This window comes from Ictidomys tridecemlineatus, chromosome 14 (assembly GCF_052094955.1).
Source record: "Ictidomys tridecemlineatus isolate mIctTri1 chromosome 14, mIctTri1.hap1, whole genome shotgun sequence".
NCBI lineage: Eukaryota > Metazoa > Chordata > Mammalia > Rodentia > Sciuridae > Ictidomys > Ictidomys tridecemlineatus.
In genome coordinates, this window is record NC_135490.1 from 58533335 (window position 1) to 58561297 (window position 27963).

Below are 27963 nucleotides of genomic sequence, written 5' to 3' on the forward strand. Positions count from 1 at the left end.
TATTTGTGGAATTACAGATGAACCATTTGGTTTCTCAGCATTCTTTCCCTCATCCAGAATCAGAGGAGTTTACCCAGAGAGGACAGCAGAGTCCTTCATGGGGGAAGAAACTTGGTAGGTTATTGCCTATTATCTTTTGATTGATCACATGGTGTTTGCCACAGGTAAGACCAGTGAAGTTGGAATCCTGGTATATGCACAATTATTACTTAATTTCCTTCAATGGTTTACCCTTTGAAACATGTCCAGGGTGCTAATTCTTTATTAATTTGAATAGTACCAAGTATGTTGTAGTTACCTATGAAGTTGCCTTAGTGCACAGAGGAGAAAATAATAGGCTTAGCTCCTAAATGGTGCTAGATATAAATCTTAGGAAGCTCACCATATCATGTCCCAGGTTCCTGGCCCCACACAGGACTTTAGCTGACTGCATCCTTCCCTGCCTTAACTTCACACAAAATTGTTTGCATTCCCTGGTCCAAAATAGGCTGGTTAATTCTTGCATGACTTTGGCCATACTACTGCTTTTAGGAGGCCCAGGCATCATATTCCAGCAGGCAACCCCCTGCTGTTCTTCTACAGCAGCTGAGCTAAGGGTTCTGGGCCATACAAACATGTTCACCCCACACACAGTACTCACGCTGCTTCCCCAAGGCAAGGACTGCTCTGTCTCCCAGAGCCTGGGATGGCATGTTCTGAAAACACTGAACTGAGTGACAAGACCACACTGATGACTATGAATCTGGGAGTTATGATTTAACCTGTGCTCAGCTGCTGCCGATTCATAGCCAATCAGCTAAACAATATCCACTTTTCCCTTCTGTGTGGACATACTGCTCTGACTGAACAGAAGCAACCCAGGCATTTTTCCCCTGTCAGGTTGACCTCAGGATATCGATTAGAAAACCTCTGAAACATACATTTTAGTGCTGACGTCTTCATCTTGAGTTATGCTAATACTGATTAACTCAACACTGATGGATGGTCTTGCAGAGGAAGGGGAGATGAGGAGGTAGGAAAGTTGAAGCCGACCTTCTGACCACCGGTTCTCCCTCCTGATCCCAGCAGCATATCCACCATGAGGCCGTGGCAGGAGCTGAGGGAAGGCTCTTGTTTTGCTTCAGTCATGCATTTTACTCCCTACACTAAAGCAAGCTGAAAGTGCCAAAGGAGTCCATGTCCCTGTGAGGAAAGATCAGTCCCCACAGGGTTGGTGGCAGCAAGTAGCAGGTGAAGGTTTTGAGGAAGAGCAGGGTCACCCGAGTGCCAGGAGGAAGAGGGGACAAGAATAAGTACACCCTCTGCAAGGGCAGAGGACCCCACTAAGAGAGGTGGCAAGGACCCCACTAGGACTACCAGTCCCCTCTGGACTGTCCAGTGTAAATGCAAAGTGCGCCCATACCCTCTATCACACAAGCACAGGGGTGCCCTGGGGGCCTGTCACTTTCTGTAGGGGCCTCTCTTGCACAGATGACTCACCAGCGCACCATATTTTGCTCAACAAATACTTAGCCTGTGCTCAGCACCCTGGGCTTTCTCCCTGGATGGCCATGGGCATGGCCCTTTTTCACTGAGCAGAGGGCAGCCAGGGCCCACATGCTTCATGCTTAAGATTGCATGGAAAATTGTTCCTGACATTCTCCATCCACCTGACACACCCTGTTGATTCAGAACCCTCTTGGGACATGGTGCAAGAACTGATTGCACACAGTACCATAAAGCATTACCATGCCATTCTTCTAGATGTCATTTAAGAGGCTAGGTTGTTCCAGCAAGTGGGTGTGTGTGTCTGATTTTGGTAGGAGGAAGGAGGAGGAGGCAGCGAGAGAGCCCCACAGGTTTAGGCTATAACCACAGGCAAAGGTTGGTTAGAGAAACTTGTTATTAAATTTAATTTTCTTTAAATACATAACTTTTTCCCACCCGAGCCCACTCTAGGGAGGGGCAGAAGCCTTTCCCACCCCTGAATTCTGGGGATCCCACAGGTAAAGCCTGAGATGAAGGTGAGGATGAAGTATAAAAATACTATTTACAAAGGGGAAGCAGGTATCTTGCTGCTGTAACCTCCAGATGCCCCTGTCCCCAGACCCCTTTTGTTCCTTTAGAAAAAAACCTCTGAGAATCAGGCTGTGTGTAGGACAAACCCTCCCTCCAGAGAGGCTCTCACACCACGACAAGAAATAGGAAGCTCTGAGATTAACTGAGGAAGAGGGAGAGGACAGAGAGATAGCACCTCAGATCCTAGTAGGGGAAGGGATCAGGGTCCCGTCCCCTGTAGTCAGCCAGCCAGCCAGCCAGCCTTTATTTCAATAGGTTCCATGTAAACATTGACTTCTTCCTTTTACAGGTCCCTGCTCTCCCCTGTTTCATGCAGGCCTCCCTCACCTCCAGTGGAAGTACTTGGTTCTTGGATCTTTCCTTCCTTCCCTTCTAACCTCCTATGAGGAGCCAGGATGAGACACTGGAGGTGTGACAAGACTCAGCTCATTGCCCCTAAGTCAGGGAAGCTTGCCTTCCATGGAGAACCTTCAAATAGGGTGCTCCAGGTTCACAGCCAGATAAAGATGGGTTTCTTCCCAGAGCATGGACAAGGTCAGTAGATAGTCCAGTGCCAGGATACAGAGGTCTGGCTGGTTGAGGCCATCAGTACTGAGTAAGAGGGAAGGAGGCTTCAGGAGGCAGAGAGGTGAAGCAAGGCTGGCACTGGTCTCGCCCAGCTGGGGGAAGACCAGCCCCACGCCGTTCTCCCTTTTGGGTAAGCGTGACCATCATCATCCAAGACTTGTTCCTTGTAGCTGTGCAAGAGAGACCAGGTGCCCACATGGTGAGAAGTCTTCTCCAGGTCTCGGTGCAGAGGCAGCCTCACACCAGCTCATCCAGTAGGATCCCGATGCTCTGAGTGGCCTCTGCAGGCCCAGCGATGGGCTTGTTGCACATGGGGCAGACACAGCGCACTTCCAGCCATTTCACTAGGCACCTGTGAACGACAGAACTGGTGTTTCTAAGAAGATCCCTCAGACGGCTCCAGCTGCTTCTCAGTCCCACTGCTTCCTGAAGAACGTCCCCGTGCCTGCCACAGCCTCACACTTCTGGCTTGTCTGGTGTTCAGACAAGACCCGATCTAGGGCATCATTGGTAAGGGGAAGATGGGAGGTGGCAAGGAGCGGAAGGTTCTAGAAAATGCTCCCTGATAATTTCTTCTCCACAGGGCAACCCTGGCCATAACCCCACATACTTGCGGTGAAAGGCATGTTGGCATGGGAGCACGCCCAACTCGTCCTTCCCCCTGAAGTCTTCCAGACAGACTGCACAGGTCTGCTGCGGGGAGAAAGGGGGCGTGTGAGAGGAGATTGCAGAAGCACTTCACTCACCCATCCTGGAGGTCCTCGTCTCATCCACAGCCAAATAAACTCCATTCTAGCCCTTTATTCTCTTTTGTAACCAGAGAACAAATTTGTTCTCACCGAGAAACGAGACCTATCATAAAACTCTATTAACGGAATTGGTAGCCATTAACCCCATGGGGCAGCTTCAATTGAAACTAATCAAGATAAGACAAAAATCACAGTTTAGTTTATCAGTTGGAGTAGCCACACTTTTTCTTTTTTGATTATTATTTATTTAATCCAGAGTTTAACATGAATAATGTGGGTTGAAGGCATATATCAGTGGTAGAGTACTTGTTTAGCACGTGCAAGGCCCTAAGTTTGATCTCAGAAACACAAAACAAACAAAAAAAAGAAAAAATATATAAGATCCAATTTTCCCAAGTTTTAGGTCATAAGCTAAAACAGGTCTTTTGGAGAAGGGACATGGATTTCTCTGCTGGCCAGACATTATTTATACTCATGCCAAGGTTTCTAAGTATGATACTATTTCCTCATGTTAGCATGATTCCAATATTGTTCCACTGCCTCTAGTTGCCCTCTCTACACAGTTATCTATCGCATGATTTATAGAGACCAAATCCTTGCAGCATTCCTTGAACATGTCTGCCACCACGTATAGATTTTTTCAACTCAGGAAAGTGAGCTTTGCTCATGTGGTCTACTTGGCTGACTCAAAGCTGCTTTGAAACAGAATTCGAATCTTCCCTCGTGCTCCACCAGTAAATAGCCCCATTTCAAATGCTTAGTAGCTACATGTGGCTAATGATTCCCATACTGGACAGGACAGATGTAAAACATTTCTGTTATCATGTAAGTTTCCACTGGACAGTGATGTACTGGGAGAATAGTTTTAAATCCTCTCTAGCATATACATGGAACAAGGAGGATAACAGTAAATGTAAATAAAGGGATGGGGTGGATGTGGTCAGTTACATTCTTTTGAGACTTAAGCCCTTAGGTATCAGCCTCCATGATCTCAGTTGAATTATTCTTTTAAGAAGGCTTAGAAACCACTTGAACTTTCCTGGGTGTCACAGCAGACATCAAAAATAAGAATGCAGTGAGGCCATGTCTGGGCAGTCTCGTGTTTGGTGATGCTGGCAAACAACCACAGACACTCTCTGGTTAGGAGTGTCTGTGGTTACCGGGGAAAGCCTTGGACAATGGATTAAGTGACCTCACAGGCCTAGGTGGGAAAGGATCAGGAAATGGCCAATTAAGGGTCAGATTTGAGGGGACCCAAAGAATTGGTATGTGTGCGGGGATCCGGGAAATGGAGGAGAAACAGGGAGGAGCCCCTGGGATGGATTCACAGATCAGAGGTTAGGACAGGGTCTATGCACTGGTCAACGTGGGAAAGTTAGCGGAAATTCTCCTATGGTGTGAAGCACTGTGATCAGCCTTCCCTTGAGGATTATGCATGGCAGGATCCCTGGGGCCATGGTGTCGCTATATTGATTACCTGCTGGCATGAGTCCCTTTTATTTGGCCAAAGCAAATACAAAAACAGAGACTAAAAACGTTCTCAAAAAGATCCTGGCAGAGAGCTGGAGAAAGGGGCTTACCTGCTGGGGCCCTCCTACATACCGTCCCGGGACACTTACCCCATAGAGCTGCAACTTCTTGGCATCACCTTTAAGCACCACCTGGAAGAAGATGGGGAGAGATGTCTGAAGGAACCAGCACAGGGCCTGCAGGATGGACCAGTGAAGGGAGTCCCCTGTCTTTCGTGGGGTGTCTCCCTGATTCCCATGGAGGAGGAGGGCTCTGGACAGTCTGGGGCAAGCCTGACTTGAGGACAGTGAAAGGAGATAGTCTCAGGGAGGCCCAGAGCTGAGGCCAAAGGGGGTACAGACGAGGGGAACTTGGGCTCCTGCCTTCTGGAGGAGGAAATGGCAGGCAGAGAGGTGGCATTTACCTCCTTATAGCCATATCGTTCACTCTGTGCCTGGTTCCGGAGTTTGCTGGGGGAAAAAGAAAAAGGTAAGAGAGATGATGACTATGTTTTGGCATAAACAGAGCAATCACAGCAGGCCGGGCTGGCTGGCTACTTGGGCATTCTTCTGGGAGTGAGGAGAGATGCTTGTCCTCTAGATGCCAGGGAATATGGTTCTGACCCATCCAGGCCACCCAGAATTGATCAAAGACTAAGCCTCTTATTGATTCTCAGCTGATCCCATACATAGCTTGGGAGACTCTCAGGCAGAACACCCCATGTAGCTCAATGACTCTCCCCGCCCTTTCCCAGCAGGTAAATTCCTCAGATATCCAGACAATACAGATCAACAATGTGCTTTCCAACTGTAGAGAAAGAGTTAGATGTGGATGTGTAACCAATGTGATTCTGCAATCTGCATTTGGGGTAAAAATTGGGAGTTCATAACCCACTTGAATCTAATGTATGAAATATGATATGTCAAGAGCTTTGTAAAGTTGTGAACAACCAATAAAAAAAATAAAAAAATAAAACACACACACACACACACACACACACACACAAAGAGTTAGATATTCTTAGAAGGGATCCTTCTATCAAGCCAGGGTAGCGGGATAATAAGTCTCTTTTGACCTAGGGGAATTTTCCACTTGGAGAACACAAGTATTCCGGAACCAAAGCACACTCTTCCCTTCAGTGCCAAACAAACAGTCCAGACGATGCCTTCTTTGTTTCTGCCTCTTCATTGTAAGCTGGTGGCCTGCAAACAGCCTACCTCGAAGTAGCCAAAACACGGCATGTTGTTACTAATAGCAATGGCATAGTAGTTAATGGGGTATGTGCTACATGTTGCTGGGACACTGACCTAGTCAAATTTGTTCTCACCGAGTTCAAGTAACTCTAAAAGGGGAGAAACTTTGCTTTTTATACATGAGGAAAATGAAACTCTAAGAAGCTAAGAAATTTGCCCAAACTTCACAGAGCTACTTGGTAGCTGTGTCCAGTTGAATCAAACTCCAAGTGATTACAGAGCTCATTCGCTTTACTACAGAATATGACCGGTCCCCCTCAATCAGGATGTATACATCATAGTCCTGAGAATGGGATATGATCTGGGGACACACCTTTCCATCTCATGAAGTCTAAGACTCTCTGAATGGCTTACTATGCAAATGGCTGGGACCATAATTATGCACAGATTTGTGCTGCTTTACTTTTTGTGGGGAAAACTGACTCTGACAGCAGGTACCTTTAGATGACCTCCTATGCCTGGGCTATAACAGAACCTGATGGAGTGTTCGCTAGTGCGCGCGCTCTCTCTCTCTCTCTCTCTCTCATTATTATTTTTTTCTTTTTTAGTGCTGGAGATTGAGCCTTGCCACATGCTAAGCACATGTGCTTGACCACTGGGCTATGCTCCCAGCCCTCACTGATTATTTCTAACCCTGGCCTGGGTTACTGGAAGCAAACATCAGAAACTCACCAAATTATAGTAGGGATGATCTAAGGGGCAAATTTACCTCACTCCCATTTTTTTTTACAGAACCCAGAAGTTAAGAATAGGTTTTATACTTCAATGCATGAAAATAGAAGTCAAGGGAGCTGAGGGTATAGCTCAGTGGTAGAGTGCTTGCCTAGCATGTGCAAGACCCTACGATTAATGCCAGCTCCAGAAAAAAAGTATATAGAAGAAGAATATCTCATTAAAAACAAACTAGTAACAAAAAAATAATTTTATCTCTTGACATGAAAGATACATGAAATCCAGGGTTGGGGATGTGGCTCAGTGGTCGAGCACTTGTCTAGCACATGTGAGGCCCTGGATTCCATCCCTAGTGCCTCAGAAAAACATAGACATGAAATTCAAATTTCAGTGTCCAATTAAATGGTACCAGCCCACCGACGTGCTCGGTTCATTTATCGGCTGCTTTGGCATGTAAACAGAGGAGCTGGGTGGTTATGATAGAAACCTCATGACCCACAAAGCCTAAAATATCTACTATCTGATTTTGTATAGAAAAAAAGATTGCTGACCCAAGTTAGAAACAGAGAACCATGAATCATGGAGAGGTTCAGTCACAGCAGGTGTGAAGATGCCCCACAGGCTTTAGAGAGCCGGAGACTGCTGTCAGGGTGGTGGAGAGAAGGTGCAGGCGGAGCTATAGCTTAGACACAGTGTGGGTCAGATAAGAAGGGGCTGCCAGCCTCTTCCATCCTTCCTGGCAGGAAATCACATGACCCAGCAAGGTCATATGTCCGGGGAGCCTCTGGAGATGTCAAGTCCAAGTGGATTCCTGCCAAGGGCTGGGGGCTGGGGCAGCCTTCCCCTTCTTTCCACTATGGTCCAGAAAATATATTCATACATAATGCATATGTCTCTCTTCTCAACTTCCACATCAGAGGGGCAGAGAAGATGCATCCAAAGCTTAAGTGAGCTAATCTGTCATCTGACAGTGAGTCAAGTGGAGGAAAGGTGAATGCGTTCTCATCACCAGGGAGCTCAAAGCCAGTCTGAGGGAGAAGGACACTGCTGTTCCATTACCAGCCATGTGCAGAGCACATAAGGAAGTGGTGAAGAGCCTGTGTTGACGGTTTTGTTTTTGTTTTGCTTTGTAGTGCTAAGGATCAAACCAGGAGCCTCCAATGTGCTGGACAAGCCCTCTCCTGATAAACAACAAAACTAGCCCCCAGCCTGTGTTTTTAACTTTCCGGGGGAAAGAGGGATGCCATGCCTCTTTTGAGACTCAGATACCTCCCCTGCCATCCGACTGAGCCTTGGTGCCTAAGGTATCCTCCCTTTCCCTCACCTGTCTCATCTAGCTGGTTCTCTGTGATGATCATACTCAGAGATCTTCGAGAACTCTCAGGATGGAGAAGGGCTTCACAGTTACACCTTTATCTTGTATAGAGATTTCAGCTCAGGAAGGATTAGATTGTGATGAAACCGGGGCTCCAAAAGGTTGCAAGGAAAACAGAGCAAAAAGAAAAGAGCTCGGGCCATCCCAGCTGGGCATGGACAGGTGGCCTTCTCAGCTGTTGGCTGAGCAAAGCAACTAAAAATACCCGGGATTCAATAAGACCATCCCTAGCTACTGCCAGCACGTTCTCCTTTCCTCTCTTCCCTTTTAGAAGAAACAATGAAGCCAGGTCCTGAAAATAATTGTTCCTTTCCTGCCCATTTGTACTTCAGTAGCCCCTCCATCCTGTGCAGGGCAGAGGTCGGCACTGAGGGGGAAAGGGAGCACTGGGCAGCAGGGGAGCAGAGGCTGGCTTTGGCTGATGAGCTCACCAGGTCAGGAGCAGTGGTCATGGTCCTATTTTGGCCTAGGAGGAAACTAAGAAGCAGAGAGCGGAAGTGGCTTCTATGCTTGGGTGTCTTTCTATATATAGGTACACATACCACATACCAGTGGGCCTCTGAAGCCACTGGCTTTGGGTGGGCTGCAGGACAGGGTGATAAAGGAGCAGATTACTGCAGAAGGGACAGGTGGCCCAGAGCTGCCCCACAGTGGGACAGCTTTTAGTATCATGTGGTTACTGCTCTGTTCTTTTACCGCAGCCAGAGAGAAACAAATCAGTGACACATGGTTCCCTCGCCTGTGCTTCTTTCTCTAGGACTCCAATGCCCAGCTGGAAGTGGGTACAAATAATGGCACAGAAGTTCCTCCACTTCCCATGAAAGGAATTAGACTCCTGGGGAACACAGCTGTAGAAGGAATCTAACAGATCAACCAATTGTTACCATGCTAGCCCACCGGTGGCATCTCCCTTGATGTGTGACCTTGGGCAAGTCCTTAACTGAGCATGAATGTCTTCATTTACACATGAGCTAATAACTAAACCTGTTCAGAAAAGACTGTTCAGAAAAGCTGGTGAGCTAAATGGTTTACAAAATGCTAACCACGGTGCCTGGAACACAGGAAAGCTCTTGGTAAAGAGTAGCTGAAAACCGAAGGTTATATCTATTAGTGGCACAGTTAGGAAATAAACCCAAACCCACTTCCTTGTCACTCACTTCATGGCCGGAGGGATCACCTCTAGATTTTCTTCTGCTGACTGCCTTTGCTGCTTGGCATATGTGCATGTGTGTTTGTGCATGTAGAAAGGGTCCAAGTAGAGTTGGTTTTATGGACTCCTTTCAGTTTCATCCTAGATAAGTATTTGTACTTGATATGTATTCACCTTTAGCTTTTGAGGAAATGGAATGGCTCGACATAGGGGTTCATAGGAATAAGTTGGTAGATAGACAAGTTTGAGGGAGAAAACTTAGGGTTCAGGAAAATGGAGAAGAATGGGAGGGAGGAAAAGACACTATAAGTCTATTCTTACCCCCCAATTAATACTGAAGTGCAAATTTAACACTCAACTGTACAAGAGGTAAATAAGTAAACCATTATTTTCTTTGCATAGACTTAAGTGGAAAACTCTAGCCCTGGGGACGGGTTTTGAAAAGTTCTGAAGAATAGCCCCAAGGGAGCCAATTGGAACTTTGGAGAAATGCCTGAGGGGATATCCATGTCCCCTTCCTTGAGGTATAGGGACAAGTGTCTGCCACTCCCTGCTAGCTGCCTTCCAGTTGAAGGATGAACCCAGCAGGGCATCTTAGTGGGGAGTCAGGCTCCTTGTCCTTAATCTCCTTCAATAATTTAATCAGACACTGGCCTAGACCCCAGCTGACATCTACCCAGGCATTTGGTAATATGTGTGGTAGGGGAGGGGTCAGTTGTCACATGTTTTTTATTGGCCAGAGATGCCCAACCCTCTCCAATGTACAGGACAGCCCCATATAGTCAAAAATATTACTACCCTGATTTCCACTCTGAATGTCAAAGTGCCCCAAGTTTTTCCTTTAGAAAATAGCTACCAGTTCCCATGTCCTTCAACAGCAGGAAAAAAAGAACGGTTCCAGGAGCTTGGTTACCCCTGCCAACCTCAAGTCCCTCCCTGGATCCCCCAAGCAATTAAGAATAAATGACATTTTTCATTCCCCCCCTCCCCCCCTTCTCCAAAATAAAAGCTTCCAAGACGGAATCAACATAGAGCTCTCCAGACGTCAGCTTGTTCATATCAACATGAGGAACTGACAACAAGATTTCTCAGGAGGGCAGAGAAACATGCCTCTGGTATCATGGATATCCTGGCATCCTGGAGGGCATAAGTGAGGAGGAAAGAAGGAAACTTAGGGACCACCAACTATACTACACAGCTGGATAGTGATTCCAGGCAACCTTCCAACAATTGGCCCAGAGATGGGATACAGTCCAACCCTTGGTGACCTTCTGTGCTCTGGGACAACTTGATAGGCTGGTATAAATAGAAACAGCAGGCCTCAGGGGCCCAGAGAGGAGCAGGCTTAGCCATGTCTTCCCAGCAGTGGCTCCAGCCTGAGATCAGTGACTCTAACCTGGTTTCCTCCCTCCTTGAATTCCCTCCCTTAGTAAGCCAGTGACCCGCCTACCTGATAAAATAGCAGCAGAAAACGAGGCTGAGCATGAAGACAAAGATGCCCGTGCCGAAGATGACCATGTAGATGTTGAGAGGAAGGTCTTGGAAACTGATGGGTGGCATGGAGCAGGACTTGTTAGTGCTAACCAGTCCCAGGCCACAAAAACACCCTGCAAAAGAAGAAGAAAAATAATATCAGATGTGAAGATTTATCCCTGAGGGTGATGGCACACTGTGTCAGCTGGAATGGAAAGAATCATGGCAGGCGAAGGCTCCTAAACCTCTGATTCTTTGGCTGGAGCTAATATCACAGCTCTCACTCTTACTAGCTTTTTATGACTTGGGTAAATTATTTAACCAATATGTGAAATGGAATTCCATTCAAGGTACCTATAGGGATCAAGGATTTAGATCAAGGAGAAAATGGAAAACCCAGTTCCATCATGTAGAAGCTCACAGACTGAAGAAGGGCCATAGGTGGGAAAACGAATTACTACCTGGGTTCTCACCCAACTCTCCCTAGCTAGCTGCACGACCTTTAAGAAGCCTACCTCTCTAAGCTTCACATGTCATCTAAAAACCAGCAAAATATAGAGAGGACTTAAAATGACAGTATAAGAAATAGACTTCATAAATTGCAAAGTGCAATTGCAAAGGTCATTTGTCATTATTAAGCCACCTGCTCCAGAAGACAAGCTGTGCCAGGACTAGAATAGAAATTGTTCACTCCAAGTCCAGGCCAGTGTTCCAGAAAGTGGAGATGAGAGTTGGGGGTGGGGAGCTGCAGCTTCCCTTACTGGTCCCTTACTCCGTCCTTTATACTCAGTCTCATGGCACAGTTCCACTATGGAGATGGTACACCCTGGAAACTTGTTAGATGTGCATAATCTTGGGCCCAGCCCAGGCTAAAAGAACTAGAATCAACATTTTCACAAGAGACTCAGGTAACTCTTCCCAACAGTTTGTCTGAGAAGCACTAAGTTAGCCACTCTGCTTCCCTTTTCACGTGGCTCAGAGATACATCCTGATTGGCTTTCCCATTGTGGCAGTCATTTCCCTCTAGCTAGTATTTGGTGTTGACATGGGTATGTGAGCAGGTTCTGGGCAAAGGCACAAAGTTCTGCTGGGAAAGAAAAGCTTCTCTTTCTGTCATGTCTCCCTGGGCACCTAGCAGGGTAGGAGCCAGCTTGTAGCTGGAAAGAGAATTGATAGAAAGCTGATGACTTAGAACGGCAGTAGGAAGGGAAAGGGGAGAATTCTTCAGTAACAAAACTTGGGACTGCTGTGTCCCAATTCCCGACGGCATTCTCATGATACCAATTTAAATTTATTTATTTTTTAAACAGTTGGGGTCTTACTATGTTGTCCAGGGTGGCCTGGAACTCCTGGACTCAAGTGATGCTTCTGGAGACTACAGGGGTACACCACTATATGTGGCTTCCAGTTTCATCACTGGAATGCCACAGTAAAATGTCACTTTTCCCACCAATGTGGAAAAAAAAAAACCCTTAATCATTAAATAATCTCCCTAAAGTAAACAGCTAAGGAGCCCTAGCTCCTAAAGTCTCTATGCTCTTGGGTTCTAGGCATAGAGGCTTTAGTTAGGAGTCAGGAATTGATAGTATGCTGTAGAATTAGATAAATACTAGTGCTAACACCACTCAGCAGAAGGTTGACTCCAAAGACTGGAAGTCAACTCTGACATGGTATATTTCATTCCTTTTCATCACCTTTATCCAAATCTCTTTCCGAGTGTACCGCTTCCTACTGCACATCTCTATTCCAAATACTCATTACTGACTAGTTGTCTCTTAGTTGCTGTCATTGCTGTTTCCAGTTTCATCTCATCTAATTTTCCTCACATGTCTACCACATCCTCTCATTCCATTTATCGTGTACTTTCCAAATGCATGTCTGGTTTCAAGTCCTCTTAAACATGTCCCCTGTCCCTTTGCAATTCCCCAGTGTTTTCAACACTTCTACATATGACCATTCTCCTAACATTTCCTTGCCCAATCTTGTCCTCATCTGCATCTATACCTTCATTCATGCAGTCTTTCCTACCTAGAACTCCCTCCTTCTTTCACCACCTGTTCTTTGTAATATTCCAAAGAGCTGTGTTGTCCTGAATTCTACAGTGCTCACAACCTGTATGGCTTATTCTTGCCCTTGCTCATTCTAGTGTTTTATATACTCATTTGTTTCTAGCATCAACTTAATTTAAGTATGCATTGAGCATTGATTATATAAGCACTAAGATAGTAAGGACAAAGAAGAGTGGAAGAATCACTGGACGATCTTACTCTATAGAAAAGCAGAGACACAAAGATTTTCATGGCATAAAGTTAGGTTTCACAGCAGAGGTGTGTCTAAGACTGAGAACCAAGACTAAGAGTCACCGAGAGTATAGTCCTAACAAGCCCAAATACTCCAAGTCTGAGGACATCGACATGAACTTTCATATATTTTTCCAGTGCCTAGCCTAGTGCTTGGCTTGTCTTGATAACTAGTTAATAGATAAATAACTCCCTGCTTTCTCAAAACAACCTGGTCCCCTTGGCAAAGCTCCTACTTGAAAGTAAGAAGATTGATGTTTGGGAAAACTGCCCAGAAAGTGCCCTCAGCCAATAAATCACCAGTCAACCAACAAGTATTGTTAAAGGCCTGCTTTATGCCCTGACCTAGACATTGTTTGAAAACAGAAAGCAAAAGAAGTTCTTGTTCTGAAGGACTTTTTAATTAAGGGGAAATTAAGGAAATAATTAGCTATTAAGCTTTGCTGTGTTCATTAGAAAGCCCCTTGCTTTTTAGACTGCACGGGAGATTAGAAACTAAGACACTTTCACCACCCTTTCCCACTAAAATATTTGCTCTCCATGGGCTAAAGGATATCAGTTTTCTAGGAGGAGATCATGCTAGACTGGCCTGAGAAAGCCAACCTTCAATCTATACTGGCAAAGGGCCTCGGGACTTCCCTTCCAAAAAACTATATCTTCTTTTCAATGCTGATGAGGTGTTCTGCCCCACCCCAGTCTCTCACTTCTTAAGGTAGGAGAGGCTGTCTTTGTGCCACTTCAATGACCCTTCTCTTTCTTTATTCTCAAACCTGTACCATTTGCTCTGGCCTCAGCCATATCTGATGCATAATAAGCTGACTTAACTTACCCTCCCTCCATTTGCATTGGCTCTTCTGTGTTATCTTTCATGAGCTGAATCCTGGTATCTTTTGGGTCCCAATGAACCTAATTTTGTTTCCTGCTCTGGGGACTTGCAAAGCTGTGGTAGCAACCATGGCAGACAGTATACACATGTACCCTGAAGGCATTGTGGCCCCAGCAGTCCCATAATCAGTTTATCTCTTCCATCTTTTTCTGTCTCATAGAGGCTTTCCCTGGGGCTCCAGGACTAGGTTAGTGCAAGAAACTTGCAAAGAACAGAGATTGCTAGTCCCAGGGGTAGGGAAGGCTGTTGCTTCCTCACTGGAGTCAAAGGACAGTATTAGTCAGCCACTTTAAGAAGTGAAAGATATGGGCTGGAGTGCAGTTCAGGGGTAGAGCTGTGCTTAGCATGAGCATCAGTCTTAGATTTAATACTCAGCAAGACAGGGTGGAAAGTATGAAAGGTTAAGCAAGTCCTTCCTGGTCTAAAATCGCATTTGAAAGATAGCAGTCCAGAAGAAAGACCAGCGTTAACCACAGCCCCTGAGTTCTAAGTCTCTGTTCCATTGTTTCCGCCAACCTATGAAAGCCTTGACATCAGAATGTCTCATCTCAGCTGGCAGGCTGAGAGCAAGAATGACGTCAGAGAAGGGCTGGCCAAGAAAGACCAGGGGATCTGGGAACTGCTTCTCCTTCCCAGCCAACGGGAATCTTTCCCAGATGCTGGGATGCACCGTCCTTCCTCAACCCCCATTCTCCGCCCCCTCTCCCACATTACCCGCCCATCACACACGGCTTGGTTCATTTTCAGGAAATTAGATCCGACTAGCAAAAGGAGGAAGAAGGGGGATGGGGGACACTCATACACATGCTGCCCAAACCCGGCCTTAAAACAAAAGCCTCTTGAAATAATTAATCCAAGATCTGGCAGGAGTCTACTCCCAAGAATGGATCTTTTCCCCCTTCCTAACTAGCCAGGCTGCCACACTCAAAATAAGGCCAGCTGCTTCCCACCTCCTTCTAGACTCCCGCTACCCCCACTCCCAGCGTCGGAAAAACGCGGTCAAGATTCTAGGACCACCGGGGGAAGGGTGGGTGAATATTGGTATTTAAAAGTGATTTGCTCAGAAGTCTTCCTTCCGGCCAGTTTCAGTGAGAAATTTCAGACCCAAACCTAATCTGTATCACCTGAACCGCCAAAAAGTCTCAGGTGAGATGAACTAACTCAGCAGCCTCAACCAGGCCTGGATGGGGGGGGGGGATGACGGGTGGGGGGCTGGATCTGGAGGTGAGGTCACCAGCCAGGCTTGGGAACAGACCGCACAGCCTGGCCTTGGGGCCAGAAAGCAGAGCTCCTGCTAGGCCAGCCTCCCACCACAGGAATAGCTGGGAGCGGAGGTATCTGCAAGACTTTATTCATTCTGTAAAGCGAGACTCTCTTCCCTCGTCTTCCACCGGCGGAGTCCCACTAGCAGCCAGTGGGAACCCAACAAAGAGAGAGGAAGTCACCCCCGCGCCTGGTCCCGCACGCTGCACTGTATACATATTTAAAATAGCCTGCAAAGTTTCAGACCGGGCACTTGAGCTCCCTCTAGGAGAACCCAGCCCGAGCGTGGATTTCATTCTCCAACCACCACAACAAAGAACAGAGTTGGAGCGCACAAAGGCAGGGGAAGGGGGTAGAAAAGCCGAATCGCCACACAAAGGCTGGGAACCACTTGGCTCCCACGCCCCTGGCCTGCCACACTTTCGGGGACCCCTTCCAAGCCCTCGCGTTCAAACTGGATTGTTTCAAATCCCGCACTGTTGCACCGCAGAGTTGGACACCGGGTCGTCCTCTTCGCCGTCCCACTGCAGGAAAAACTTCACTCGAGAGCTAAGACGAACCCATCGGACGTTAAACCTGGCGCCCCCTTGGCGGCTGCGGCCAGTCCAGGGCCCGCTCGCCTTCCCGCCCCGAGACTCACCGTTACACCACTGGAAGGGGTGCATCAATGAAGTCTGGGCGGGCCTTCTCGGGCGAACGAACGCAGGCGGAGGGGAGGGCAGGCGGGGAGGGCGCCGCGCCTAGCGGGTCCGCAGGAGTGGCCGGTGCAGTGTGCAGCAGCCAGCCGCTTTTCTCGAAAAGTCCAACTCCCTCCGGAGTGGGGGGCTGCACTAAGGACGGTTTTCAGAGCAACAAAGAGGAAAGAGGAGGAAACAAACAGAAACTCTCCCGGAGCAGAAGCACAGAGGAAATGCACGCAGCGCTTCGGGTTGCGGGAGATGCGGAGCGATGCAGAGCCAGGAGGGAGTGCCCAGACGGCAGCAGCTCTCAGCAAAGGCTTTAGCGGGAAGCTAGGCTCGAGTCCCCCAGTGCGAAGGAGAACCAACTGGAATTCCGAAACTGACACCCGGCTACTCACACCCCCTGCCTAATACTGCCCCCTCCCCCCCGGCAAACCCCGCCCCCTGCTCGTCACCTTCCCTCCGGCCAATGAGAGACTTCCTCCTGCCCCCGGGTATGATTTGCAGGCCCCGCCCTTTCCCCTGAAGCTAGGGCAGCATCTTTTCCAGGTGGGTGTCTGCCGGCCCCACCTTGCCAGACCTCCGGGAGACTCCGGTCCTAACACTAGTGAGCCGCTCAGTGCGTCGCCAGAGGGGGCCGGCTTCCTCCGAGTTGGACCTGGAGGAGAAACGGAACAATTAGTGCCACGTTGTTTTCCGCCTCCAGATCTGTTGCTATTTAGCATATCTATAGCTGTTTGAGAAGCTAATCCTGGGGAATAGCTCTACTTAAGCTCCTTGGGTTTGGACCTGGTCTTAGGTGGCAGAAAGCACAGTCCTAGGTTCACTTCAAAAAGGGATAAATGAGGGAAGAGGGTAAAGCAGACGGATACAACTGAGATTTGGAAAGGGCTTTCGTAGTCATCCTACTTTTTGGCCAGCGCCTCATTTTGCAAACAAGGAATCAAGGCCCGAACCTTAAGGCAGATGACTTGGCAGGGTTGCACTCTCCTGATTAGCAGAATCAAAACCAGAAACTGGCACCGCCGATGTCTTCAGGACAGGCATCCCCAGCTTCTAGCGCCCTGTAGGTGTTGAATGAACAGTAGTTGACAGACGGAGTCTCTCAATTCTCCATCCTCTATTCTTTCTGACGCTGCATCATTTCTTCCTGGTTTTGTCTGTCTTTCCACTTTTCATTTTTCAGAGAAAGTATTCGCCGCGAGCCTACTGTATGCCAAGCACCATTGGCACAAGAGCACCATCAATGTTGTCAGAGACAGCAGATTTCTGCTCTCCTGGGGCTTACAATGCAAGTGAGGGGACAACAAGCAAGCAAACAAACAAGAATGTCTTTATCTTCCTGTGAAACCTCCCTATCCAGTCTGTTAATTGGAGATGAATACTTTATCTAACTCCTGGGAATTCCTGACTCCCAAATAAGCTTAGGCATATGAATGCTTTGTCACTTCAAAGTATGATCCTTAAGGTATCAAATGTCTGTACCAACATCACAGATCAGTCTGGAACAAATAGTTTTCCCTTTCCATCTGTGGGGGATCAGTTTCAGGACTCCCAAGTATACAAAAATCTTTAGATGCTCAAATTCCCTACATAAATTGCTGTGCTATTTGCACGTAAGCTATGCACAAATTCCCCTATATTTTAAATCTTCCCTCTAATATTTGCATAAGATATGGAAGATTGCTTAATGGACATAAAACACTTGTTTTTCCTTATGAGCTAGTCTGGAGGAGCATCATGTACTGATCTAACTCATTTCATTTCTTAATAGGGCAATTGCAAAAGCTTCCTAATTGATCTCTCTCATTCTAGTTCTAGTCTCTGACTTTGGAGCCCATAAGAATCACTGATGGTAGACACGTAACATTTATAGATTCCCAGGCCTTGAGTCCAGAAATTTTGTCTCAGTAAAGAGTGGGTCCCAGAAATCTTCATTTTGATATACTTTCCCCCCAGAATTTTCACACAGCTATTGAGAGAAATAATGCTTTTATTATATATTCTCGAATCCATTCTTTCCAGGGTTTTTCTAAAATGTATTTCCTTTGCTTAATAACTTTTACCGGTCTCTAGTGTTTTTGAAATACAGCGTGGCATTCAAAGCATTTCAGTCTAGTCTTTGCCTGTCTTCCCAATACTCTTCTCCCCGTGCACTATGCATCAGTTTTGAAGCTTTTTGTTATTATTGTTCCTTGTACATAGTATTATTTTTTCCTGACTGTGATATTTTATAAGTGATATTGCTTCTGGTTGGAATTTTCCTTCTGTGCCTGACAAACACATTAAGGTTCAGCTAAAACTTTATGTTTTCTGTGGTCTGCTATTTTCCCTTTCTGAATCTGTTTTAATACTTCATATATATAATGTAGTGTGCTATAAGATTATAAAGTTGAGTATGTGATTTCTGGAGTTTGATTTCTCTATGAGCCTGCCTCAAGAAATTTTTCAAGGGCACAGACCACTTTCTTGATTCTAGTATCTGGTTTAGTAAGTGCTTATAATTTGTGCATACATATAAGTAACCATGTAATTTAAGCCAGGTTGTTGATGCAGCCTAGAGGTTTAAAAACTGTGTAGAGCCAGGCCTCATGGTATGTGATCTAATTGCAAGTTCAAGGCCAGGATGGGCAACTTAGAAAGACCTTGTCTCAAAATAAAATAAAAAGGGATGAGGGTATAGCTGAGTGGTAGAGTGCTTCCCTAGTGTGTGTGAGGCCCTGAGATCCATCCTTAACAGAAAGAGAGACAGAGAGGGAGGGAGGGAGAGGGAGGGAGAGGGAGAGGGAGAAGAGAAAAGGAAAAGAAAGGAAAGGAAAAAAAATCTGTATTATTTTATTCCAATGTCATTATGTTCTGGAAAAGGCAAAACTATAGAGAAAGTAAAAATCTCAGGGGTGTTCAGGGGTTGGTGGGAAGAAATGATTAGGTGGAAATTGGAAGATTTAAAAGTTAGCAAAATACTCTGTATGATACTATGATGGTGATTACATGTCATTCTGCATTTTTCCAAACCAATGAAATGTACAACACCACAAGAATGGGCGCTAATGTAAAATATGGATTTTGGTTACTACTGATGTGTCAATGTAGGTTCATCAGTGGTAACAAATATACCACAGCGTGAAGGATCCTAATGATGGGTAAATTGTACATATGTGGGGACAGGAGGTGTAGGGGAATTCTCTGTAATTTTCCTTCAATTTTGCTGTGAACATAAAACTGCATGAAAAAAAATGAAGTTTATTAAAAACTCAAATGTGTGTAATGTTTACTTCTATGATTTTTTTTTCTCTTCCTTGCCTCAGGATGAAGTGAAATAGGTTATTCAAATTTTGTTAAGACTTTCTGCTAGGTACTCCTAGCACAAAACTGTGAAAGAGGAAGGGCCTTTGAAGAGAAAATTGACAGGAAATGAGGAAGACCTTTCTATCCCACTCCCTTTTAGAATGAAAAGAGGCTCTGTGGGAACACACCTTGAAGGTAGGAACAAGGGAAGTTCTTTGGAGACAGTCAAGACAGTGAACGTGTCAGATCACACACACATAAACCATGGCTACAGTCATCAGATAGGATGTTCTATAATGATTTATACTTTATGACTAACATTTCAAACATCCAGTAAGCTCTCCTGAGGCACTTAGAGATTCCAGTTTGGAAAAAGTGTCATATTTCTGCCCAAGGTCCCACCCTCTTCCCTCCTGGGCCAGCGTAGTCACAGTATAATACCTCAGATAATGGCTTGGGTTGAAAGATGTAGGCTGGCCAAAGAGCTAAGGTCTTGGGCATTTTTGAGAATGTTGGTTCACTAGAAATTAATCTGTGCTAATACAGCCAACTAATCCCTTCCACCCCCAGTGCTGAGGGTCAAACCTAGCACCTTGTGCATGATAGGCAAGAGCTTTACCACTAAGCTACTCCCTCATCCCCAGCCTCAGCCTGCTGATTTTTGACAGAGGCACCAAGAACATAAAAACAACAACAACAACAACAAAACAGTATCTTCAATAAATGGTGCTAGAAAATTTGATATGCATATGAAGAAAAATGAAACTAGATCCCTTTCTTTAGATGTACATAAAAATCAATTCAAAGTGGATCAAAGACCTAACTATTAAACCTGAAACTGTGAAGTTTCTACAAGAAAACATAGGAAAAACACTGCCAGACATAAGCATAGGCAGTGATGTTTTAGATAGCACCCCAAAGTCACAGGTGACAAAAGTAAAAATAGACAAATGGGATTCAGTCAAACTAAGAAGCTTCTGCACAAGGAAGGAAATAACCAATAGAATTAAGATTCAATCTAGAGAATGGGGGAAAATACTTGCAAACTCCTCATTCAACAAGATTGTACTTGACTGACATAAAGTATAAGATTGTCATCAAGTATCTACGTGGAACTAAAAAAACCTGAGTACCAAACAAACAATCCAATTTAAAAAATGGGCTAAAGGGCTGGGGATGTGGCTCAAGCAGTAGCGTGCTTGTCTGGCATGCTCGGGGCGCTCAATCGATCCTCAGCACCGCATAAAAATAAAATAAAGAGGTTGTGTCCACCGAAAACTAAAAAATAAATTCTCTCTCTAAAAAAAAATGGGCTAAAGAACTAAAAATATACTTCTCAAAAGAAGACATGTAAATGACCAATAAATACATGAAAAAATACTGTTTTGCTAATCATTGGAGGAATGTAAATCAAAACCACAATGAGATATCATCTCACCCCGGTCAGAACACCTATCATCAAAATGGTGAAAACAATAACAAGAAATGGCAAGGAGACAGAGAAAAGGGAACTCTTATACAGTGTTGGTGGGGATGTTAACTAGGACACCCTTATGGAAAACAGTAAAAAAACAAAACAAAAAAAAAACCACAAAAAAACAAAAACAAAAACTAAAAATAGAACCAGTAGTTTCACTACCAAGTATATGTCCAAAGAAGATGAAATCATTATACCAAAAAGATATTTGCTCTCCCAACTTTATTACGGTCCTTTTCAACCCTATGCCCTTCATCGGATGAACGGATAAAGAAAACAGCATATTTACACAATGGAATCCTATTTGGTCATAACATAATGAAGTCCTATAATTTGCAGCAATATGGATGGAACTGGAGGCCATTATGTTAAGTGAAACAAGTCAAAAACAAAAAGACAAATATCACATATTTTCACTCATTTGTAGGAACCAAGAAGGCAGCCTTGTTAAGGAATGAAATGGAGGGCTGGGGTTGTGGCTCAGCGGAAGGGCACTCACCTAGCACGTGTGAGGCACTGAGTTTGATCCTCAGCACCACATATAAATAAATAAAATAAAAGTATTGTGTCCACTACAACTAAAAAAAAAAAAAAAAGAATGGAATGGAATAGTGGACATTAGAGACTGGGAAAGGCAGGGGACACCGAAAAAACACATTGGAGGGATTTCTTTGGGTTCTTCTTTAATACAATTAGGTAACTATTGGTTAAAATAATTTATATTTCAAAATGACTAGAAGAATAAAAAAATTCCCAACAGGTCAAAGTGATTAATTGTTGAAGAGATGGAAATACTTATTACTCTGATTTGATTATTGCTCATTGCATGCATGTATTGAATTACCCCAATGTACTCTATAAAGATGTACAAATATTATACCTCATTAAAAAAATAAAAAAAGGAAAAATTGATGTAGTTCCAACATTTTCCTAGATTGAAGGTTCTTATCGAAGACATATTGATTTCTCACATTATGTCAATCCAGTTTAGATATGTTGCCCCTACCCAATGATGGTTCCTTTGCTGTCTTTGTGTAAGTCAGGAAGACACATCTGGTTCTTTTGTTGAGGAGGAAATTGAAACAATAAAGGGCTCATATAAAATATATATATATATATATATATATATATATATATATATATATATATATTTTAAGTCTCTTGAGAAAGCTGAAGCAGAATTCTGTTTCTAAATCTTCCATGGAAAGAGGGCAAGGTAGTACCAAGCTTCCAGAAAATCTTCTTAAGGAGTCAAGGGATTCTCATTTCCACTGCCCCACCCTAAAGTCGACGTCTTCTTCTTTTTTTAATATTGATTTATCTGTAGATGAACACACAGTATCTTTATTTTTTTTTTTATGTGGTGCTGAGGATCGAACCCACTGCCTCACACATGCGAGGCAAGCACTTTATCACTGAGCTACAGCCCCAACCTCCCAAAGACTTCTTATGCACCCCATGAATCCCCTCATTTTAAAGGCCTTGCAAGCAATAGAAAAACTGGAGAGGGTCAGCCACATCCCTCTGTGGGGGGGAAGGGGACAGAGGCTTTAGTCACTCCATTTCTCCTTTTGTAAGAGTCTCTCTTCCATGAGCCTCCAAATCCAGTCTTAGAATGTATAAGAGGAAAAGATTTGCTCCCAAGATGTAGGCTCTCAGATTGTATTCACCAAGATATATTCACCTCACAGATTGTTTCTTTTGCTGAGAAGAAATTTTTTAGTTTGAATCAATCCCGTTTATTGATTCTTATTCTTATTTATTATTCTTATTGATATTAATTCTTATGCCACAGGAGTCTTATTAAGGAAGTTGGGGCCTAATCCTACATGATGGAGATTAGGACCTACTTTTTCTTCTATTGGATGCAGGCTTTCTGGTTTTATTCCTAAATCCTTGATCCATTTTTGAGTTGAGTTTTATGATAGAGCACTAATCTCTAGGGTATATAAAGCACTCAAAAAGTTAAACACCAAAAAAATCACCCAATCAATAAATGGGCCAAGGACATGAACAGACACTTCTCAGAAGATGATACACAATCAATCAACAAATATATGAAAAAATGTTCATCATCTCTAGATGATGAGAAATGCAAATCAAAAACACTCTAAGATTTCATCTCACTCCAGTCAGAATGGCAGTTATGATGAATACAAACAACAATAAGTGGCGATGAGGATGTGGGGGAAAAGGTACACTCATACATTGCTGATGGAACTGCAAATTGGTACAGCCAATATGGAAAGCAGTATGGAGATTCTTGGAAAATTGGGAATGGAACCACCATTTGACCCAGCTATCTCTCTCCTCAGTCTTAAGGACTTAATATACCCAAAGGACTTAAAAACAGCATACTACAGAGACACAGCCACATCAATGTTTATAGCAGCACAATTCACAATAGCTAAACTGTGGAACCAACCTAGATGCCCTTCAATAGATGAATGGATAAAAAATATGTGGCATTTATACACAATGGAATATTACTCAGCAATAAAAGAGAATAAAATCATGGCATTTGTGGTAAATGGATGAAGTTAGAGAAGATAATGCTTAGTGAAGTTAGGCAATCCCCCAAAACCAAATGCTGAATGTTTTCTCTGATACAAGGAGGCTGATTCATAGTGGGGTAGGGAGAGGGAGCATGGGAGGAATAGACAAACTCTAGATAGGGCAGAGGTTGAGGGGAAGGAAGGGGGCATGGGGCCAGAAATGATGGTGGAATGTGATGGTCATTATTATCCAAAGTACATGTATAAAGACACAAATTGGTGTGGATATACTTTTTTTTACGACCAGAGATATGAAAAATTGTGCTGTATATGTGTAATAAGAATTGTAATGCATTCCGCTGTCATATATAAATAAAAAAAATAATTAAAGAAAAAAAAGAATGTGTAAAAGAATGTCAACCAGGGTTGGTTTGTAAACAGTGATAATTAACCGAGTAAACAAACATGTCATGCCTCAAAATAAGACAAATTGTCACGGTAATTTTCCAAGGTGTCTTTTTTTTTAGAGACAGGGTCACACTGAGTTGCTTAGGCTGGGTTTAAACTTGCAATCATCCTGCCTCAGCCTCCCGAGCTGCATTCCAAGCTTTTAAATATTTTAGAAAAGAATTTTCACAAAGGAACATGTAATTCCTTAAAGTTGTTGAGAGTTGTTCATTGTTCATTGCTAATGAAGCCCTTCATATTCATTTTTAGGACATTTATTTTTTTGGCTACTAGAGATGGAATCTGGGGCCTTGCACATGCTAAGCTCATGCATGTACAATACATGCCTAGCCCCTTTGCTCTTTTTACTCTTTAAAAATTTTGATCTTTCTCTGTCCAGATACTGGGGAAGTCTGAGTACTAGGATTCTTTCAGGAAATTGATACAACTCTTGGCCACAGGTGTTTATAATCTACCCAGCAATGTTCCCATGTCTGGTCTGTGGTTCTCTAGGAATGTGAGACAGCAATTTGCCTGTTCTTCTCCTCGGGTCCTAACACACATGGAAAGTCCAGGAGGAGACAAAGGCTTTTGTGGGACTGAGTAGGGACATCCTTTCTCTCTCCAGAGGCTGGGACACAGTTGCCACAGTCTTTTCCTAAGCACTTCCTAAGCATGGCCTTATGGTTTTCCAAAGTATCAGAGAAGGATGGGGGGGGGGGAACAGAAGGTATGGGGTTCATGCTAGGTATTGCCCAGGTATTCTGCATAGTCCTGCTAAGTTTTTGGCTTTCTGAAATGAAGCAAATTGTAGGTCAGAGCTAAACCATCTCCTGTGTGGGAGTGGAGATCTGAGAATGAAGCAAAGATGGGAGGACATTGATTCCCCATTCATGCCAATTCCTGTCTCGGTGCGTCTCATGATTTCAATGACTCCTTACCGCAATCCTTGAAAGTTTACTATTTTCAACTTTCCTTTGAATTCTAATGTTAAACTGAAGCTCAGAAAGGTTAGGCATTACCGAAAATCATATAACTCAAGTATTGGTGCAAGAATCCCACCCTTGGTGGGCCTCCCCAAAGCATGTTGTTTCCCTGACATTAGGATAGCTGCTGAATAAGGCTTTAGAGTCTGGCACGGTATGAACTCTTCTGAACTTCTCGCCTATAAAATTAGGGCTAGGAGTAGCGTATACTACAGAGCATTGTATGAGGGCTAAAATGTTTGAAAACTGCTTGGCATGTCCCTGTCACACAACAGTTTTAGTCATTACTGTCCTTGAGCTACGTCATGAAGCATCATGGCCCAGAAGACGCACCGGGACTAGGAGTCAGTAAATCTAGTACATTAATTCAGATGCAGGCTGAGTCCCTGTGGTATTTTTGAGAATGCATTTGCGAATCCTTTGATACCCCTTCCTTGAAGAGGTGGAGTCTAGTCCCCATCTGCTTGAGTTTGGGCTGGACTTCGTGACTCTTGTAACAATAGAAAAAGATGGAGGCAACTACTCGTCTTTGAAGATGGGTCATAAAAATGCTCTGCAGTTTCTTAGCCACTTTTGGTCTTGGGTTGTTTGTTCTGGGGGTAGGCAATATCACATCACAAAGTCACTCGCCTATGGAGAAAGGACGTGGTAAGGAACTGAGGTGTCCGATGACAGCCACATGAATGAGCCTGGGAGTGGGTATTCTATCCTACTCAGGCTTTTGGATAACTGCAGCTCCTGTCACCACAATAGCTATACCCTCAGGAAAAATTCTGAGGCAGAACCACACAGTTACACTGCCCTTGATGTCCTCATCCACAGAAACCACCAAATAATAACAAATGTTTATTGTTTTAAGCCACTGAGTTTTGAAGTAATTTGTTACTCAGCAGTAGATAAATAATAAAACTACTGTAACAAAGAGGCATAAAAAACGAGAGTGCTCAAACACTCTAGTAGTTTATTATTGACTCATAAATATCCCAAAGAAAGTGGAAGATGCAGGGTGTAAAGGTGGTTCTATTTCATAAAGCCATCTGGTGATCCAGGTTCTTTTGTCCCTTGGCGGGTTCCCAGGATGTTTCCCTGGTTCATATGGTTTACTAATCATTTATCTAATGTTCTAATCCAAAGGAAGGGTTCAAAACACTAAAGGGACAGTCTTTTCCTTGTAAGAAATAGAACGTGACTTTTGCTCACATTCTATTGGTGAGAATTTAGTCCCAGGGTCATATTTCTCAGCAAAGCAGATTGTGGAATGTCGTCGTCCTTCGCAGGATAGTCATGTGTCTGGCCAAAGCTCAGGCAGTTCTATTAATAACAGGGGAGAAGTGACTCTGGTAAACTCACAGCAATCTCTCCCTACCTGAGTCTTGGTTTGGGTGTTATTTCTGTGCCTTCCTGTTACCTCTCCCTGTCTTGGTTTTTACAAAGTGAAGGATTGGATTAGATTGTTGGCTTTATATCTGTTTTTCGTTGGCATAATCTTTTATGTAGTAAGGTCTAAAAATAACTGCAATGGCTAAGGATGTACCTTAGTGGTAGAGTGTATGCTTAGCTTGTGTAACGTCCTGGGTTCAATACATGGCACCAAGAAAGAAACAGCAACAACAAAACAACAAAATGCATATAAAATATAAAAATAAGGCTTCTTGTTTGAATCACAAGGGAATTCCTCTCCCTATCCCACCCTCACATAAATGGCCCCAATGAAAGTGATTTGAAATACTAGGACTCAGGGCTGTAGGTGCAGCTGGGTGGTAGAGCACTTACCTAGAGCATGTTCAAGCACCTAAGTTTCATCCATGGCACACACACACACAAATGAAATAAAATAAAAGTAAATTAGCTTCTTAGCATATCTGTCTTCAAAAAATAATTATTGCAATATATAAGTAGGTAAAAAGCTTTTCTTACATTACATGTGTATATATGTATTTTTTTCATCCTGGGTGCCAGGAATATAAAAAAGAGTGGGTCTATTTAACCATAATATTCTGTGATTCATCCAAGAGCACCAATTTTCATTTCACAGAGTTTATCTGTTAATGTTGATTCCAGCTATCCCTTGTTTTATCATGTGGGAACATAAGTTGTATAGTCAAAAATGTAAGCATTTTGAGCTAATGTTGACTCAGGTTAGTTAGTTTTTTTTTTTTTGTATTATCTTTTCAAAGTACTGCCAGTTGAAAAACAAAGCATTATGTTTATCAGTTTGTTTTGAGATATTTGCCAAAGTTTTGATAGTATCTTTGAAAAAATGCTTGTTTCCAGCAGAACAAGACATCAAGAAAACAAACAAAAAACAAAACAAAACAAAAAACCCATAAAGAAAGAAAAGAAACAGAAAGAAACAAAAGGAAAAAGAAAATAAAACCCCTGAACTGGATGTTCTCCTGGATGCCTTCCAGTGGTGGGGGTGTTCTTGAGCTTATGATCATTCACATGTGCAAAGAAGCTGGGCAGGGTCCCAGCCTTATCTTGCTTGGCAGCTGGGAGCGTTTGGTACCTGGCATGGGTTGGCAGGGGACAACCATTTGAGCTTTAGCCTTGGGTGTGCAGCCCACTTCCCGTCTTTTACTTTCTATGAGACACATCTTGGGGCATGTTTCTCCTTTCTCCTAAAGCAAGTGAGAGTCCTCTCCCTCCCTGGAGCAAGGACCCACGGTGCTGCCGGCTCTTTGGGGTTGAACATTGTAAGTGGACTGAGTGCTCTCTCCTCTCCTGGGGCAGACTCCAACTCCTTCCCTGGGTTAATATTTTTGCTGTCTGTTTTCAGTAGGTTGCCATCGGTTGTGGGTCTCAATTAAGCTCAGGCTCTGTCAAGGTTATTCATTGAGAATGTGGGCTTAGCCAGCTTTAACCCCGGATGTGAATAAGCTCCAAGGGTCAGAGGCAGGGGCCTTTGATTTCTGAGCATTTAAAAATAAAAATACTGCCCCAGGGAAAGTTACCTAGGCAGAAGGTGGAGGTCCACAGATCATCAGAAGCCAAGTTGTGAGCTTATAAACACACCCCCGTCCCTGCTGGGCCTCTTTCCACTTGCTTCCAAGCTTCCTTCCTGAGACTCACTGTGCCAGCCACCTTCTCCCAGGCTGGCTCCAGATGCTGAATGGGAATTTGGCTGGAGGTTTGAGTGTCTGCCAAACCAGGGGAAATGTCCCAGGCCATTGTAAAGGCCAGCAACCACTCCCCACAAACTAAGAACATTTCAAGAATGACTACAGGAGGATTGGGGATTGGAAGAAAATGAGGGAAGGTGGGCTAGTCTGGATTTTTTTAAGGTAAGTCATAGTTTATATTTTGGGGTAGGAATTTAAGACATAGTGGGGGGC

At 44.2% G+C, this 27963-nt stretch overlaps 1 protein-coding gene and 1 long non-coding RNA gene across 2 annotated transcripts; one reads left to right on the top strand and one right to left on the bottom strand.

The window, feature by feature from the left end:
• Positions 1 to 1864: 1864 nt before the first annotated feature.
• Positions 1865 to 16349, bottom strand: Rnf122 (ring finger protein 122). Its single transcript, XM_005340062.5, has 6 exons — positions 15896 to 16349; positions 10784 to 10940; positions 5308 to 5353; positions 4994 to 5035; positions 3236 to 3318; positions 1865 to 2977 (listed from the first exon to the last, which is right to left on the bottom strand). The coding sequence occupies exons 1-6, from the start codon at positions 15918 to 15920 to the stop codon at positions 2863 to 2865; spliced, it is 468 nt and encodes a 155-aa protein (XP_005340119.1). The 5' UTR covers positions 15921 to 16349; the 3' UTR covers positions 1865 to 2862.
• On the top strand, positions 2970 to 6045 carry LOC144370443 (uncharacterized). Its single transcript, XR_013430411.1, has 2 exons — positions 2970 to 3135; positions 3209 to 6045. It is a non-coding gene; the product is annotated as an uncharacterized LOC144370443 (long non-coding RNA).
• Positions 16350 to 27963: the final 11614 nt, after the last annotated feature.

Bases quoted from the DNA above. Each gene is read 5' to 3' on its own strand.
- Rnf122 (XM_005340062.5), bottom strand. From the start codon at position 15,920: ATGCACCCCTTCCAGTGGTGTAACG. The intron at 10,941-15,895 runs GTGAGTCTCGGG...CTTCTTTTGCAG, and splicing joins CCCCTTCCAGTGGTGTAACG to GGTGTTTTTGTGGCCTGGGA. The intron at 5,036-5,307 runs GTAAATGCCACC...ATCTTCTTCCAG, and splicing joins AACGATATGGCTATAAGGAG to GTGGTGCTTAAAGGTGATGC.